Source organism: Colobus angolensis, unplaced genomic scaffold (assembly GCF_000951035.1).
Source record: "Colobus angolensis palliatus isolate OR3802 unplaced genomic scaffold, Cang.pa_1.0 Scaffold376, whole genome shotgun sequence".
Lineage (NCBI taxonomy): Eukaryota > Metazoa > Chordata > Mammalia > Primates > Cercopithecidae > Colobus > Colobus angolensis.
The window spans coordinates 1,243,774-1,262,911 of NW_012117110.1; the positions used below are offsets into that span (position 1 = coordinate 1,243,774).

General features: G+C 38.6%; 1 protein-coding gene across 1 annotated transcript in view; it reads left to right on the forward strand.

Annotated features, from left to right (window-relative positions):
* Positions 1 to 18,433, forward strand: part of BTBD1 (BTB (POZ) domain containing 1) — a 46,307-nt gene extending 27,874 nt beyond the window's left edge. Inside the window, exons 4-7 of the mRNA XM_011953867.1 lie at positions 3,152 to 3,344; positions 12,520 to 12,607; positions 15,970 to 16,116; positions 16,669 to 18,433. Coding sequence (XP_011809257.1) covers positions 3,152 to 3,344; positions 12,520 to 12,607; positions 15,970 to 16,116; positions 16,669 to 16,827 — 587 coding nt within the window. The 3' untranslated portion in view covers positions 16,828 to 18,433. The remainder of the gene's footprint in view (positions 1 to 3,151; positions 3,345 to 12,519; positions 12,608 to 15,969; positions 16,117 to 16,668) is intronic.
* Positions 18,434 to 19,138: the final 705 nt, after the last annotated feature.

Here is a 19,138-nt window from a genome sequence, read left to right on the forward strand (position 1 = left end):
GTGCACTACCATGCCCTGCTAAATTTTGTATTTTTAGTAGAGATGGGGTTTTGCCATGTTGGCCAGGCTAGTCTCGAACTCCTGGCATCAAGTGATCAGCTTGCCTCGGCCTCCCAAAGTTCTGGCATGAGCCACCATGCCCGGCCTAAACTTCTTGTTTTAAAGTCTTTGTCTGATATTGGTATAGTTTCTCAAGGTTTTTAAAATTCTATGTCTTTCTCATCCTTTTACTTTTAGCCTTACGTTATTTTGACCATGTCTCTTGTAAGCTTCATTTTTTTAAAATTCAGTCTGAATGACTTTGCCTTTTATTTGGAATATTTGATTCACTTTAGACTTAGTATGATTAATAGTCTATTAAACTTTAAACTTTCTTTCTTTTTTAAATTAAATCTTAAAAATTAAAATTTTTAGGTGGGGCACAATGGCTCATGCCTTTAGTCCCAGCACTTTGGGAGGCTGAGGGGGGTGGATTGTTTGAGTCGAATTCAAGGCCAGCCTCGGCAAAATGGGGAAACCCTGTCTTTACAAAAAAAAATTTAAAAATTTGCCTGGAGTGGTGGCACACACCTGTAGTCGCAGCTACCTGGGCTACTGAGCTGGGGATCACTTGAGCCCAGGAGTTCAAGGCTGCAGTTAGCCATGATCACACCACTGCTCTCCATACCTGGGTGACAGTGAGACCCTGTCTCCAAATAAATAAATTAAATTAAAATTTTTTAATTAAAATTTTCTATACTATAATAAAGGCATTATTGATACTTTTGCTATATTTAACCTTCTCTAGCCTTTGGTGCTACTATTTCATGTATTTTAATTTTTCATATGTTATAAAGCCCACAAAACATTAAAGTCAATAATCATTTTGATTTGCCTATATATTTGCCCTTTCAGTTATCTTCATTTTTTTCTGTATGACCAGATGTGTGCTTCTATCTGGAAACATTTCTGTTAGCTTGAAAAATTCCCTTCAGTATTTATTTTAGAACAGGCAGGGTACTAACCAGATTCTCTCAACTCTTTTTTGTCTTTTGTCTAAAAACAGCTTTATCTTACCTTTTTTTTTTTTTTTTTAAAGCGATGAGGCCCTGCTATGTTGCCCTGGCTGGAGTTCAGTGGCTATTCACAGCCTCAAATTTCTGGCCTCAAACAATCCTCCCACCCCAGCCTCCTGAGTAGCTGAGACTAGAGGGGCACACCGCTGAGCCCAGCTTGCCTTCATTTTTGAAGGATATTTTTCTGAGTAGAAAGCTCCATCTTTCATTTGAATGCTATTCTATTCCTTTTTTTTTCTTTTCTTTTTTTTTTTGGAGACAGAGTAAGACTCTGTCACTACCCAGCCTAGAGTGCAGTGGCACAATTTCATCTCAGTGCAACCTCCACCTGCCAGGTTCAAGTGATTCTCCTGCCTCAGCCTCCCGAGTAGCTAGGATTACAGGCACCCACCACCATGCTCGGCTAAATTTTGTATTGTTAGTAGAGACGGGGTTTCACCATGATTAGGAATGGTACCCAACATGTAGGCTTTTATCACTCACCTGCCTTCCACCATTTCCCCCAAGTCCCCAAAGTTCATTGTATCATTCTTATGCCTTTGCCTCCTCATAGCTTCTTAGCTCCCACTTATAAGTAAGACCATATGATATTTGGTTTTCCATTCCTGAGTTACTTCACTTAGAATAATGGCCTCCAAGTGCATCCAAGTTGCTGCAAAGGCCTTTGTTTCATTCTGTTTTATGGCTGAGTAGTATTCTGTGATGTATATATACCACATTTTCTTCATCCAGTCATTGGTTGATGGGCATTTAGCTTGGCTACATATTTTTGCAGTTGCCAGTAGTGCTGCTATAAACATGTATGTGCAAGTATCTTTTTCATGTAATGACTTACTTTCCTTTGGGTAGATATCCAGTAGTGGAATTGCTGGATCAAATGGTAGTTCTAATTTTAGTTCTTTTTTTTTGAGACAGAGTCTCGCTCTGTTGCCCAGGCTGGAGTGCAGTGGTGCGATCGTGGCTCACTGCAACTTCTGCCTCCAGGTTCAAGCGATTCTCCTGCCTCAGCCTCCCAAGTAGCTGGGACTACAGGCGCACATCACTGCACCCAGCTAATTTTTGTATTTTCTTTTTACAGATAGGGTTTCACCATGTTGGTCAGGCTGGTTTCAAACTCCTGACCTTGTGATCTGCCCACCTCAGCCTCCCAAAGTGCTGGGATTACAGGCATGAGCCACCATGCCTGGCCCTTTTTAGTTCTTTAAGGAATCTCCATACTGTTTTCCTTAGTGATTGTACTAGTTCACATTACCACCAGCAGTGTAAGAGAGTTCCCTTTTCACCACATCCATGCAAGCATCTTTTTTTTTCTTCTTCTAATTATGGCCATTCTTGCAGGAGTAAGGTGATACCTTATTGCGGTTTTAATTTGCCTTTCCATGATAATTAGTGATGAGCGTGAGCATTTTTTCGTATGTTTGTTGGCCACTTATATATGTTCTTTTGAGAATTGTCTCTTCCTGTCCTTTGCACACTTTGTCCTGGGATTATTTGTTTTTTTCTTCTTGCTGATTTGTTTTGAGTTGTAGATTCTGGGTATTAGTCCTTTGTTGGATGCATAGTTTGCAAATATTTTCTCCCACTCTGTGGGTCGTGTGTTTGCTCTGCTGATTATTTCTTCTGCTGTGCAAAAGCTTTTTAGTTTAATTAGGTTCCATTCATTTATTTTTGTTTTTGTTGCATTTGCTTTTGGGTTCTTAGTCATGAATTATTTACCTAAGCCAATGTCTTGAAGAGTTTTCTAGATGCTATCTTCTAGAATTTTTATGGTTTCTTAGATTTAAGTCTTTGATTCATCTCGAGTTGATTTTTATATAAGGTGAGAAAGGAGGATTCCTGGCATCCATAAGGAACAGCATTTATTCCTGGATCTAAGTTTTGACTAATTAATGCTTTTAACATTTTAATTAATGTGTTTAACCTCAAATGGATTTATCAAAACTTTAAAATATATGCAAAGATTATATATGCTAAAATTTTTTTTCCCTATTTTTATGTTACATTCTCTAGATTTGAATTTACTTTAAGTGGAGTATTCCAAAGTTAAGAATTGAAATCAAATTGCTTTTTTTAGGTTTATGTTTTTATTTCCACAGGTCCTGCTCAATCTGGAATTTTGTCAGATCGTGAAGTGGTAAACCTCTTTCTTCATTTTACTGTCAACCCTAAACCCCGAGTTGAATACATTGACCGACCAAGGTGCTGCCTCAGAGGAAAGGAATGCTGCATCAATAGATTCCAGCAAGTAGAAAGCCGCTGGGGTTACAGTGGGACGAGTGATCGAATCAGGTATCTGTTATATTGGGGATACGGGGGTAGAGTGGGGGTAGCAGTTACCATTTGGCCTTTTTTATATATTATGGGAGATAATTAACCAACATTTCATTTTATACTTTGTTTAATACACTTTTAAGTTAAGTTAATACAGGAGTCAAGAAGTCACTGAGGCATCCTGCCCTCCTCACTGATTTATGAGTGAGGGTGACTTCTTAAGAAAAAAATAGAGTAAGAAAGGATTGGGTTGGACCTTCTGTTACGTGATTTTTTTTTCCTCCCGAGATGGAGCCGCTCTGTCACTCACGCTGGAGTGCAGTGGTGCGATCTCTCTCACTGTAACCTCCACCTCCTGGGTTCAAGCGATCCTCCCACCTCAGTCTCCCAAGTAACCTGTAAGGCATGCACCACCATGCCCAGCTAATATTTTTGTATTTTTAGTAGAGACAGGGTTTCACCATGTTGTCCAGGCTGGTCTTGACCTACTGACCTCAAGTGATTCACCTGCCTCAGCCTTCCAAAGTGCTGGGATTACAGGGGTGAGCCACCACATCTGGCTGTTATGTGATTTTTGTTTGGATCACCACTGCCCAGTGAGCTGAGCTCTAGACCTTAATTGATCAAACATTATTTTTACAGACTTAGGGCTACAATTAATAAATGCAACCTTACTATGTTTAGTGTGAGTTTTTTCTTTGCATGGATGTTGCAGGGAAAATATCTCAGTATACATTTATAAAAGCTTTGAGAAAAAAATCAAGAATCTTGAAAAATGCATGCATATAATCCTGTTGAAGAAATTGTCTTTGCTGTATTGTGTTTCTTTAGGTCAAGTGTCAAAATAGAATCAGTGCCGGTTTTCACAAAACGTGACTTTGGGATTTTCATTTATTGAATAGCACTTCAGTATAAAACTAGAAATTAACAAGTTGGTTAAAAAAGAGAAATCTGGTTGGATGGGGGACTATTATAAATCTTGAGTTAACATGGAAATTAAAAATGTACTTGTAGGCTATTGAATAATAATTCACAATAACTATATGTAAAAACTTATGGGATGAGGCCAAAGCTGCACACAAATAAAAAATAATAATTAACTACTTATAGTAAATAGAGTAGAAATAAATGATTTAAGCATTCAGCCCAAGTAGCTAGAAAACAAATAGCAAAAGAACTATAAGAAAAGAGAAAGTAAATAGATAAATGCAGAAATTAATGAATTAGAAATAGTAGAATTGATAAATCCATAAGCTGGTTCCTTTAAAAGACCAATAAAATAAATAAACCTCTGGCAAAGGTAATAAACATTCACATTTAGAAGTAAAAACGGGAATATAATTATATGCTGACATTTTTATTTTAATTCTGGGTTTATTCTGTGCTAATAAATTGAACATGTTGATGGAATGGATCATTTTATAGGCAAATATAAATTATCAAAATTGACTGAAGAAGAAAGCCTGAATAGACCAATTACCATGGAAGGAATTAAAAGTTATCAAAGAACTGTCCCTTCACAAGGTGATTTTTACAGGTGAGTTTTGTCAAATCCTCAGGGAACAGTTAGTTTCCTTGAGCATTAAAAGAATAAAATACTACTTGGTTAATTATTGAAGGAAGCATAACCCTTATATAGGAATCAGACAAGACAAAAAAAACTAGATCAATCTCAATATAAAGAAGAAAGTTTGTGTAAAACATTAGGATAATGAATCTGTACCTTAGGAGAAGAACACTGTATGACCCAAACAGAGTTTATTTGGAGATTGAAAGAATGGCTCAGTGTTAGGAAATGTATTAGTATAATTCTCACAACAGATCAAAGAAGAAAAACAATTTGATTTCAGTTGATGTCAGAAAGGTTTTTGATAAAATTTCACCTTCATTCCAGATATAATTCTTACTAGATTAGGCCTAGAAGTATACTTGTTTGCCATGATAAACTATTGAAACCTCAAGACAGAGATGCCTACTGTCCTTGCTGTTTTCAGCAGTGTTATTATAATTCTGATTGATTATTTGCTAATGGCATTATGTACATTAGTAGTTCACAACTATATCAAACCCAGTTCTCTCTTTTTTTAATAAATATTTCGTAATTCCCACTTTACTAACCTGAAATAAAATTCATAGATAATATGCTTTATACATTTTGTAATTGATGAGTGATCTAGTTATAATATAAAGGGGAAATAAATGTAACTTATAGTAAAATATGTAGTTCAATACATAGACTTTGGGCAGGACAACACTAGAAGGCAAACTGAAGTAGTCAGTTGCTGTACATGTATGTATCACCATGATGAGACAGTTTCAGCTGCACAGTACCCGTGTGTTATGTCTTAAATACCATGAGCAGCATTGCTGCCACTTATGTTTTCTTTAAAGGTTCCAAGTAAAAGAGTATATATAGTTGATCCTACTCATGGTGTCTATTTCTGAACCTGCCTACTGGCTGAAATTTATCTGTAACCTGTAAAGTCAATACTCTGGGCACTTTCTTAGTCATTTTCAGCAAAGGCTTTAGTTGCCAGACCAGCATGTTTCCAGCTGCGGCTGAACAAGGCAAGGCTCTACTTTCCTGTTTCAGCTCTCCTACAGAGGTGGAGACGGGGAGGGACAGTGCAGTGGAGTGCAGGAAACTCTGGCTCTTGTGCAGGTTGAATGGGGCTTGAATCCCAGCTCTGGCACCTCTTAGTGGGGCAGCCTCAGACAAGTCACTTAACACTTCCAAATTCTGTTTTCTCTTTTGTGGAATAAAGAAAATAGAATATACTAGTACAAGGTGTTTATTGGTTTGTTTTGAGATGGAGTTTCACTCTTGTTGTCCAGGCTGGAGCGATCTGAGCTCACTGCACCTCCAGGTTCAAGTGATTCTCCTGCCTCAGGCTCCCAAGTAGCTGGGATTACAGGCATGTGCCACCACACATGGCTACTTTTGTATTTTTAGTAGAGACAGGGTTTCACCATGTTGGCCAGGCTTGTCTTGAACTCCTGACCTTAGGTGATCCACCAGCATCAGCCTCCCAAAGTGCTGGGGTTACAGGTATGAGCCACCACGCCTGCCTGGATGAGTTGTTTTTAGGATTTAAGATTATAATCTATGTGAGGTGTGTATATATATGTATCTGTATAGATACACACACACACGTGCGCGCGCGTGCGCGCATATTTCCCCGGGAGCAGTGGTTTAGTATTTGCTAATTCTGTATATTAAGAAATATAACTTATGCAGATAATGAGAATTTACTATATATTGCTTCTGTTTATATGGTAGTCGCCTCTTGTAAAAGTCTGAATATTAAAATTGCACTAAAAGACTGGGCACGGTGGCTCACGCCTGTAATCCCAGCACTTTGGGAGGCCAAGGCAGGTAGATCACCTGAGGTCGGGAGTTCGAGACCAGCCTGACCAACATGGAGAAACCCTGTCTCTACTAAAAATACAAAATTAGCCAGGCGTGGTGGCGCATGCCTGTAATCCCAGCTACTCGGGAGGCTGAGGCAGGAGAATCGCTTGAACCTGGGTGGTGGAGGTTGCGGTTAGCCAAGATTGCACCATTGCACTCCAGCCTGGGCAACAAGAGCGAAACTCCGTCTCAAAAACAAAAAAATGCACTAAAAAATCTGGTTTATAAACAAAATGGAATGAGGTTCAAGGCTTGTAGTTATAAACAGATTTTTTACCTACATGAATTCTGGCAAGACACCTAAAAGTTGATTGAGTTATGGGAGACTGTTCTGTGCATTTCAGGAAATCTAGTTTCCCTGGCTCCTTGCCAGTAGTGCCCCTAAACCTTTGTGAAATCGAGTATGTCTCTTTGAGGGTGGAACTGGTCTTGAAAACAACTGGTCCACCTAGATAACCTTAGTGTCAAGCCAAAAAACTACTAGAACCAACAAAAGAGAATAGTGGCCACTTATACAAAGCATATTTAAAAACCATTGGTGTTCCTGTATGTCATCAAAATTCAGTTACAGAGATGAATAATGGTGACAGTTGTACAATGATATGAATGTATTTAGTGCCATTGAGCTGTACACTTAAAAATGGTTACAATGGTACATATTTTACCACAAAAAATTATTATATAAAAGAATTTAGTTACAATTGAGTAAATATCAGTAAATAATATTTTGAGTATGTTACTACTACAGTATGTTACTGTATTACAGTGATTTTATATATCACTATATATATATAGAATGTTACTATAGTATTGTGAATAATCCCATTCATAACAGTAACATAATATTAAATAGTAGGATTAAACCCAGTAAGTAATATAAAGTACATTAGCTTTATGAAGAACTGGAAAAGTTTGAGTAGAATCAGACTTTAATAAGGACAGTGTCTTCCAAGTTAACCTATGTATGTTAGAGAATTTCTTTCAGAAGTCACATACTATTTTAGGTAGTGGAGAGTGGCTTGGCAAAATTTTTTTTTTTTTTTTTCTGTGACGGAGTCTTGTTTTGTTGCCCAGGCTGGAGTGCAATGGTGAGATCTGGGCTCACTGCAACCTCCACCTCCCGAGTTCAAGTGATTCTCCCTGCCTCAGCCTCCTGAGTAGGTGGGATTATAGGCGCCTGCCACCATGCCTGTCTAATTTTTGTATTTTTAATAGAGACAAGGTTTCACCGTGTTGGTCAGGCTGGTCATGAACTCCTGATATCAGGTGATCTGGCTGCCTCAGCCTCTCCAAGTACTGGGATTACAGGTGTGAGCAACCGCACCCGGCTGGCAAAATTCTTAGCAGTTAATTTGGAAGAGTACATGTTTCTCTTTTAATAAGAGTAATACAGATGACAAGACAAAGTATTGTAAAGCTATAGGAAATTAGTGTTGTATGGCACAGACTATAGATGTCAGAAACTAACCTAACATAAACGAACATTTAGAAAATGATATGGCCAGGTGTACTGGCTCACGCCTGTAATCCCAGCACTTTGGAAGGCTGAACTCACTTTTGAGCCCAGGAGTTTGAGAGCAGCCTGCGCAACATGGTGAAACTCCATCTCTACCAAAAAATTTAAAAATTAGGCATGGTGCATGCATCTGTAATCGCAGCTACTTAAGAGGCTGAGGAAGGAGGATCGCTTAAGCCTGGGAGGTTGAGGCTGCACTGAGCTGTGATCTCACCACTGCACTCCAGCCCGGGCAACAGAGCAAGACCCTGTCTCAAAAACAAAAAAGAATATGATAAAGGTGAGTGAAAGATTAATCACTGGGAAAATTAAGTTAGATCCTTACTGATCCCGTATACCCGTATTCATGTAAATTAAAATTTTAACATTAAAACTGAAACCATGAAAGTGCTGGAACAGGTAAATGTTTATGTACTATGAGGATGAGGTAGACCTCTCTAAACTTGGCATATATCATAATTTTGAAAACAGATAATTCAAAAATTTTAAGTACAAAATCACCATGAAGTTAAAAGATACGTGACAAATGGGAAACTTATAGTGGATATTACCAACAAAGCATAAATATCATCTATATATAACATGATCTTTTGAATCTACATTAAAAAGACAAACTCATCTGTAGAGAAAAATGAGAAAAGAACATGAGTTCAGTATTTCATTAGGCAGAAAATCCAGTGGGCAGTAAGCATATGAGCAAATGTTTTATCTCATTAATAATCAAATAAATAGGCTGGGTGTGGTGACTCACACCTGTAATTGACGCACCTTGGGAGGCTGAGGCGGGTGGATCTGTTGACCTCAGGAGTTCCAGACCAGCCTGGGCAACATGGCGAAACCCCATCTCTACAAAAAAATATAAAAATTAGCTGAGTATGGTAGCGTGTACCTGTAGTCCCAGCTACTTATGGGGGCTGAGGTGGGATGATTGCTTGAACCTGGGAGGTTGAGGCTGCAATGAGCGGACATCATGCCATCGCACTCCAGACTGGGTGACAAAGTGAGATCCTGTGTCAAATAGTAACAATAATAATCAAAATATAAATGGAATTTGTCACTATCAGTTTCTCAAAGGCAAAAGGAAATGAAAAATACTCCTGGTTGATAAGACTGAGAGTAAAATGATCCTTATACCTTATGGGGTATAAAATGTTATCTTTCCAGAAAGCAACTTGACAATGTTTACCTAAAGCCTTAAGACTCTGTCTTTTGACTGGGTGTGGTGGCTCACACCTGTAATCAAAACACTTTGGGAAGCCAAGGCAGGAGGATCCCTTGAGCCCAGGAGTTCAAGATCAGCCTTGGCAACATATTGAGATCCTGCCTCTACAAATAATAATTTTTTTAAAGTTAGCTGCAGGTAGTGGCATGCACCTGTGGTCCCAGATATTCAGGAGGCTGAGGCAGGAGGGTCGCCTGAGCCCAAGAGGTTGAAGCTGCAGTGAGCCATGATTGCACCACTGCTCTCCTGTTTGAGTGACAGAGCAAGACCCTGTGTAAATAAAGAAATAAAAATAAAATTTTTTTAAAGAATGTGCCTTTTATTTTCATCAGCAATTCTACTTCTAAGAATTTATTCCAAGGAAAATAATTAAGGCTTCATAAAATGATTTAGCTATAAGATTGTTCATCATGCCATTATTATATAATAAAAACTGCAAATAACCTAGATTATCCAACAAGGCATTAGTTAAATATAGTGAATTGGTAGTATTTTTTTTTATCATTTTACATGAAAAAGAGGTTACAAATATATATATTCTGATATGATTTTTAAAATTACATATATGTTCATAGAAATGTAACTGAAAAATATAAAGGATTAAAAAATGTAAAGGGTTTGCAAGGGCAATCTCTGGATTTATGGATACTTTTAAATTTTCCTCTTAAATAGCTGCATTTTCTGTTTTTTTAAGCAGGATATATTATTACTTGTTTATTATTTATTTTTAATACTTTAAGTTCTAGGGTACATGTGCACAATGTGCAGGTTTGTTACATATGTATACATGTGCCATGTTGGTATGCTGCACCCATTAACTCATCATTTACATTAGGCATCCTAATGCTATCCCTCCCCCCTCCCCCTGCCCCACGACAGGGAGACTGAGTCTCTCTCTGTTGCCCAGGCTGGAGTGCAGTGGTGCGATCTTGGCTCACTGCAGCCCCTGCCTCCCAGTTCAAGCGATTCTCCTGCTTCAGCCTCTTGAGTAGCTGGGACTACGGCACACACCACCACACTCAGTTAATTTTTCTATTTTTAGTAGAGACAGGGTTTCACCATGTTGGCCAGAATGGTCTTAAGTCCCTGACCTCATGATCCATCCCCACTAGCCTCCCAAAGTGCTGGGATTACAGGCATGAGCCACTGTGCCTGGCCTATTTTTTTTTTTTTTTTTGAGACGGAGTCTTGCTTTGTCGCCCAGGCTGGCACCATCTCGGCTCACTGCAACCTCCGCCTCCCGGGTTCTAAGCAATTCTCCTGCTTCAGCCTCCCGAGTAGCTGGGATTACAGGCATGTGCCACCACGCCTGGCTAATTTTGTATTTTTAGTAGAGACGAGGCTGCACCATGTTGGCTGGGCTGGTCTCGAACTCCTGATCTCAGGTGATCCACCCGCCTCGACCTCCCAAAGTGCTGGGATTACAGGCATGAGGCACTGTGCCTGGCCTGCTTTTTTATAATAAAAATTATAAATAACATATATTAGAGCCAGGAGTGGGTAGCTCATGCATATAATCCCAGCAGCTCAGGACAGTGAGTTGGGAGAATCATCTGAGACCAGTTCTAGACCAGCCTGGGCAACTTAATGAGACTCCATCTGTAAAAAAAAAAAAATTTAGCCAGGAATGGTGGTGTGTGTCTGCAGCCCAGCTACTTGGGAGGCTGAGGTGGAGGGATCACTTGAGCCCAGGAGTTCAAGCCTGTGGTGAGCCATGATTGTACCACTGTACTCCAGCCTCAGCAATAGAGCAAGACTCCATCTCTTTAAAAAAAATTACTTGTTTGTAAGTGTTTAAGGTGATCTTACTGTACCAGATGTTTAAAATAGTATTGTTATCTAGCTTATAGGGCTGTTATGATGACTGAAGGAAATAATTCTGTAAAGAACTGAAGTTCAGTGCCTGGGACACTAGGAAGTACTCATGAAGTGGTATTGATGTGCTAGTAGTATTACTAATAATCGAGGTTGTTGCTGAAAATGTTGAGAATTACTCAATGTTATTTTGTAATGTAAGACATTATAATTATGTCAGATTTTACAGGCTTTTAGTTCCTTATTATTATTATTATTATTATTATTTGAGAAGGAGTCTCGCTGTGTCACCCAGGATGGAGTGCAGGGTCACCTGCAACTTCCATCTCCCACGTTCAAACGATTCTCCTGCCTCAGCCTCTCAAGTAGCTGGGATTACAGGTGCCTGCTACCACGCCTGGCTAATTGTTATATTTTTAGTGGAGATAGGGTTTTGCCATGTTGGCCAGACTGGTCTCAAACTGCTGACCTCAGGTGATCCACCTGCCTCAGTCTCCCAAAGTGCCAGGATTGCAGTGTGAGCCACCACACCGGGCCTCAGTTCCATATGTATTTAATATCAGTTTTTATACATTCACAAAATGGAGTAAGATGGGTCAGTATTTCTTAACTATTATGATCAAACTGGACTTGCTAATTATTCTAGTTAGTAAACTGCATTCGAGTCCTGTCCCAGCCTTTTGCCACCAGTATTCTATTAGAGTAGCCTGCTCCCTTCACAGCTCTTATTACAATTTGTAATTATTTATTTATTCATTTCTTGTATTATCAGTGTCCTCCATTAGACTGTAAGCACAATGCAGGTAGAAACTGTCTTGTTGACCATTACTTCCGCAGTGCCAGGCCTAGTACCTAAATATGATAGGCCCTTAGTAAGTATTTATTGAATTGGTAATTGTTATAGTTTGAGATGCTGGGCTTCAGTCCTAATGGCTGATATGTCTGTGTTCATGAAAAAGATGTACAAATATTTGGACTCATATAGCACTAAAATTGTCATTACAACAAAAGTGGATATTTAGGTTAAATTCTTTTACAAAACCAATTTTTAGGTTCCTGTGTAAGTTCAAATCTACTCTAGAAAGCTTTTTGGTAAGCAAACAGATGACATTTCCAAGGATATCTAATTTGTTTTCCTCCAGGTTACACTTAAAAAAATTTATAACCCTTCAGAATATGAACACATGGGATTAATTATGTTATTTTATTTTTGGCTTCTTTCTCTCAGGTTCACAGTTAATAGAAGGATCTCTATAGTTGGATTTGGCTTATATGGATCTATTCATGGCCCTACAGATTATCAAGTGAATATACAGGTACCGTTTCCTCCCCCACCATATATCATCTTAAAATAAAACAAATAGGTAACTTTACAATAAGATATTGTTTTGACAGAATCCAAATTTCAATATAATTGTCAAAGGAATCGGAAGGCCTCTCAGTAGCATTGTAAGCATAGAGAGTTCTGTCTTAGAATTGATCTAAAAAGTCTGGTTGCAGAGAATTGGGGTCCTTCACAAAAGCATTAGCATATAAGAAGGTCTTCTTTGTCCAGGAATCCCTTCTATTAGTACTTCCTGCTCTGCAGTCTTAAAACACCCTCCTGCCCTTTTCATGGCTCTTTCAACTCTAGGACTGAAACTAAATTTCTTGTAACTGGTATGAGCATCTTGTGACTTCCCGAGGGGCTGAGCAGACCCTGCTTTATTCTTGGTTACTTTTTTTTGAGACAGGGTCTCACTTTGTCGCCCAGGCTGAAGAGCAGTGGTGCGATCATAGCTCACTGTAGCCTCAATCACCCAGGCTCAAGAAATCCTCCCACCTCAGCCTCCCAAGTAGCTAGGACCACAGGCATGTGCCACCTCGCCCAACTAATTTTTCTTTGTTTTTTTGTTTGTTTGTTTGTCTCGCCATATTGCCCAGGGTGGTCTTGAACTCCAGGGCCCAAGTGATCTTCCTGCCTTGGCCTCCCAAGGCATTGGGATTACAGGCATTAGGCCCCTGCTTCATTCTTTAGGCTTTCTCCACCTCAGTTCTTTCAGATAGGGCGCTACTCCCTGATCTAGAGGAAAGTTAAAATACCTGTCTCCTTCCTTTCCTTATTAATAAACCAGTGTTCTTTACACTTTTGACTGCATACCCCGATTAGTAAAATTATTTTTGAAAACACATCCATATTGTATTTTTACTTACCAACTTATATATATGCAATACTGTATGTATATTTTATGTATAAATTGAAACATGAAAAATATGAGAAAGTAGACAAATGTTTCACATTTTTGTTTATCAACAGAAGAACCCACCATCTCTAAAATGTTATTAATATATTATCTTTAATAATAAAAACTTTGGTTAACTTTGTGATCAAAGTGCATTGTTAGTTTTCAAAATACTGGTTTTATATTTTGTGATACAACAGTTCAAACATCTGGCTTGATGACAGTCAAAAAAGATACCATACTACCTCAGAAAGAAGATACCATCCTCCAAAAGGAAGAATTGCGTTATTGGCTGTGCCAACAGAATCATTCTACTTATTTTCCAACGCTGTACACTAAGGTTTATTGTGAAATTCAGCTGCTAAATTTACATCATTCATGTCAGTTTGTTGTGCTTATAAACCAATTAGAAGGCTATTTTTTTTTTTTAAACAGAGTCTCTCTATCACCCAGGCTGGAATGCAATGGCACGATCTCTGCACACTGCAACCTCTGCCTCCGAAGTTCAAGCTATTACTGTGCCTCAGCCTCCCAAGTAGCTGGAATTACAATCACGCGCCACCATACCCAGCTGATTTTTGTAGTTTTAGTAGAGATGGGGTTTCACCATGTTGGCAAGGCTGATCTCGAACCCCTGACCTCAGGTGTCTGCCCACCTAGGCTTCCCAAAGTGCTGGGATTACAGGTGTGAGCCACTGTGCCCAGCCAGAAAGTTATATTAATATTTTAATAAATAAATTTTAAACTCACTGAAATTATTTGAAAGATTTTTTAATAGGTTAGAAAATTTTGTTTCTGTGTTTTTTAAGTACAGAAAGACGTTAGCAAACCTCTGAAGGATATAAAAGATTTTCACAATCACTCCCCATTGTACTTTATATACTTTTTTAACGTATTGTTAAGATCCTATTCAATAGACCCCATGAACTCACTTAAGCAAGCTGGATAATTGGCAGGTCCAGGAAGGTGCAAGTTCCCCACTGTCAGCCGCTGATTGTGGAACCTCATTCTTACATTATGTATTACAGAAGTCACCAGACTCGGCCAGGTGCAGTGACTCACACCTGTAATCCCAGCACTTTGGGAAGCCAAGGAGAGTGGATCACGAGGTCAGGAGTTTGAGACCAGCCTGGCCAACATGGTGAAACCCCGTCTCTCCTAAAAATACAAAAAAATTAGCTGGGCATGGTGGTGCATGCCTGTAATCCCAGCTACTTGGGAGGCTCAGACAGGAGAATTGCTTGAACCGGGACCTGGGAGGCAGACATTGCAGTGAGCCAAGATCACGCCACTGCCTTCCAGCCTGGGCTACAGAGTGAGACTCCATCTCAAAAAAAAAAAAAAAAAAGACACCAGACCAGACTCCTTGTGTACAAACTGAGGGAGGGCATCAGGATTATAGGTACATTAAAATGATGAAGTGTACCAGCCATCCCATTACTGGGTATATACCCAAAGCATTATAAATCATGCTGCTATAAAGATACATGCACACATATGTTTATTGTGGCACTATTCACAATAGCAAAGACTTGGAACCAACCCAGATGTCCATCAATGGCAGACTGGATTAAGAGGCACATATACACCATGGAATACTATGCAGCCATAAAAAATGATGAGTTCATGTCCTTTGTAGGGATATGGATGCAGCTGGAAACCATCATTCTCAGCAAACTATGGCAAGAACAGAAAACCAAACACCGCATGTTCTCACTCATAGGTGGGAATTGAACAATGAGAACACTTGGACACAGGAAGGGGAACATCACACCCCAGGGCCTGTCATGGGGTGGGGGAGGGGGGAGGGATAGCATTAGGAGATATACCTAATGTAAATGATGAGTTAATGGGTGCAGCACACCAACATGGCATGTGTATTCATATGTAACAAACCTGCACGTTGTGCATATGCACCCTAGAACATAAAATATAATTAAAAAAAAAGATGAAGTATAAATACTATGAGTGAAATAATAGAAACCGTTTGGGCAACAGAACATGATCCCATCACCACACAAAAAAAATGAAAAATTAGGGCTGGGTGCAGTGTCTCAAGACTGTAATTCTAGCACTTTGGGAGGCTGAGGTGGGCAGATCACTTGAGACCAGGAGTTGGAGACCAGACTGGCCAACATGGTGAAACCCTGTCTCTACTAAAAATACAAAAAAATTAGCCAGGTGTGGTGGTGCACACCTGTAATCCCAGCTACTCAGGAGGCTGAGGCACGAAAATTGCTTCAACCTGGGAAGTGGAGGTTTCAGTGAGCAGAGATACCACCACTACACTCCAGACCGGGCAACAGAGTGAGAGGTTGTTTAAAACACACACACACACACACACACACACACACACACACACACACACACACAGATGCCTAAGGGCTTCATACTATTTTCTGTAGTTTGCTTCATTTGGTTTAACTTAAATGTAACTTGTCTCTTAAAAATTACAGATCATTGAATATGAGAAAAAACAAACTCTGGGACAGAATGATACCGGCTTTAGTTGTGATGGGACGGCTAACACGTTCAGGGTCATGTTCAAGGAACCCATAGAGATCCTGCCCAATGTGTGCTACACAGCATGTGCAACACTCAAAGTAAGAATCATGCATGATGTTCCAGATGGTTTCCTCGTGAATGTTGCAGAAAGTGTGTTTTAGAAGCTGGGAGTCACTGACAGCTGAGCCATTTATAAAGAGCGGGGAAAAGAAGCTGGTACCTAAAATATTCCACTGTCTTCCGAAAAGAAGTGCTTCTCCCCACAGCTCTGTTCTGAAGGAAATAGATCTTCCTAAGAAGTAGCCCTTTGTTTCAGTAAGCAGTTGAATGTTTGGCAGAAAATAAAAGTAATTTTAAAAAAATCTTTTCACTATTCTGTAATAGCTGGGCTCTACATTCAGTATTTTTATTCATTAATTAGTTTTTTTGGTAAAAACTTCATTTTTCTCTAAATGACATCATAAAATTTTATATAGGATTGATAGTGTAATGAAATAGAACATTAATCTAATCATTTTTCTCTAAATGACATAAAATTTTATATAGGAGTGATAGTGTAATGTAATAGAACATTAATCTAATTAAAACACCACATTAAACTGAGTGCTTATTAAATGAAAATTACTAAGGAACCTTTTGTTCTCATTTAGGGTCCAGATTCCCACTATGGCACGAAAGGATTGAAGAAAGTAGTCCATGAGACACCTGCTGCAAGCAAGACTGTTTTTTTCTTTTTTAGTTCCCCAGGCAATAATAATGGCACTTCAATAGAAGATGGACAAATTCCAGAAATCATATTTTATACATAATTTAGCATTATACTACATCTTGGCAAAATAGTACCATACAATCTAGTGTCAAAAACATAAATGGCCACAAAAAAGTAGTTTGAGTGTTATGAATATTTATAATCGTAAGATAAGAAACAGTTTCTTCGAGGAGATAGAAAAATGTTTATTTAAATCTTTGCATGATTTAAAAACAGATTTTCCATTTTCTTACAACTTTAGGAGAAAAGAACTGGGTTTAGTAGTTTAAAAAAAAGCACAGCTTTTTCAGCTTCATCTTGTATAATTTCATAGATTGGCTGACGGTCTTTCAGTAGTTTGGAAATTGAAAGATTCTTGTTATATATAGCTAGTTTGGGTTTGTTTTTAACTATTTTGAAGGTTAAGTGAGATGGGCAAATAGGCTTAATTAACTATTTTGAAGGTTGGATGAAAAGAGATGGGTCAGTATTCCTACAGAATTCGTATTAACTAAATTTCAGAAAATTAAGAAGATGACTTTATATTTGGGGGTTTGAAATATCTAGTTGTTAGCATTTGTAATAATGCTAAAAAAAGGCCTAATAAAATGCCCAAGAAAATTTTCAGTGCATTTACAGAGAAGGATATTTTGTAATAGTAATGTGTTACGTAGTACAGTTTTAAAGCTATAAATGGAATTTTGTGTAAATTCACAAAAATGTGATATAAACAGGATCTAAGACTGGATTCTCTGTCACTAAACTGCACCACTATACCTGTCTCTCTGTGTGGGGGACACTACTGATGGTTCCCAAGACTGAGACGATGACGGTGATGATGACTGGGTGAACAGACATCACTTCAACATTGTGAAAATCCTGCATAGCAAGAAACCAAATAAAATACTAACATTTCTAACAACTGCTCTGATATTGTAAAGAGATCCAACAGAATCACTCCTGCTGAAAAATACACTTTCTGCCACCTACACATTTCTATCTAGGAAGTAAAATTTGCTTCATGGTCATGACCCTATCAGTCACTGTTACAGCTGTGTTGGGGATAGGAAGTATATCTGGCAAATTGACATTTATACGCTTTTTTATAAAGCAGATTTTAAAAATATAGTAAGATTCATTTTTTCCCTTGAAAGTGATTCTCTTATAAAAAATGTAAGTGGAGTTTAAGGTATATCAAATCGTTGTGGAAGGTGATTAAAAATCAAAATTCTTTTAAGTATCAATTTAATTTTTTCTAAATAATATATAAAAATTTTTCATCTAAAGCAATATTTCACTTTATATTGTCAAGAAGGTAGGTATATTGGTGGCTGAGGTCTCTTGAAATTGCTAAAGGGAAATTTTTCTGTGGTAATGCTCTTACGGATATAAACCTCAGTTAAATGGAATATATATGGGATGTGTGGTTCTGGTTAACTAAAAATTAACCAGTAAACACTCTGTAGTAACCATTATACAAAATACTTCTGCCTTAAAAAATATGCCAGAGATGAGTTAGTGTTTCTTGATGGTGGAGACCTTTCAAATGACCTTTCTTTTGAACTGAACAATTGAAACTGCATCAGCCATAGAAAGGACAAGAAACAGAACTGTTTACTAACTTTGGGACATCCCCTGGAATTTTTAAAAATAAATATATATATGTAACCCTTTTTTGTCATTTGCATTTTTCTTCTAAAAGTGAATATAAACAGCATTTTGATTTTTTGTTTGTTTTTTGAGATGGAGTCTCACTCTGTTGCCGTGCTGGAGGGCAGTGGTGTGATCTCGGCTCACTGCATCCTCCACCTCCTGGATTCAAGCAATTCTGCAGCCTCAGCCTCCAGAGTAGCTGGGATTACAGGTGCCCACCACCATGCCCAGCTAACTTTTGTATTTTTAGTAGGGACGGGGCTTCACTATGTTGGCCAGGCTGGTCTCGAACTGACCTCAGCCGCCTTGGCCTCTCAGAGTGCTGGGATTACAGGCGTGAGCCACCACGCCTGGCTGTAAACACCATTTTGGAACAGAGGTTCTAGTTAATTGAGGTTTAACTTTATGGGAGTAATGCAATACAAAATACAAATACCTCACTGCTGACTTAAAGCAGTTCATAGGAACTACAGCAATAACTGCCGCTATCTTTTGTTTCTTGATCACTTCTTGTGGTCTCAGGTTTTTCTCCCCTGTTCTAATCTCAGGAGGTGGAGGATGAAGAATGTGGGAGAATCCAATAAATAATCTTATTTACTGTTAGAGTGTGACTATCATCTTACAGCTGTTTATTAATAATAACTACCCAAGTGACTACTATGTACTAGGCTCTACAATAAGTACTTTACTACATTCTTTCTTGTTTCTCACAGCATCAG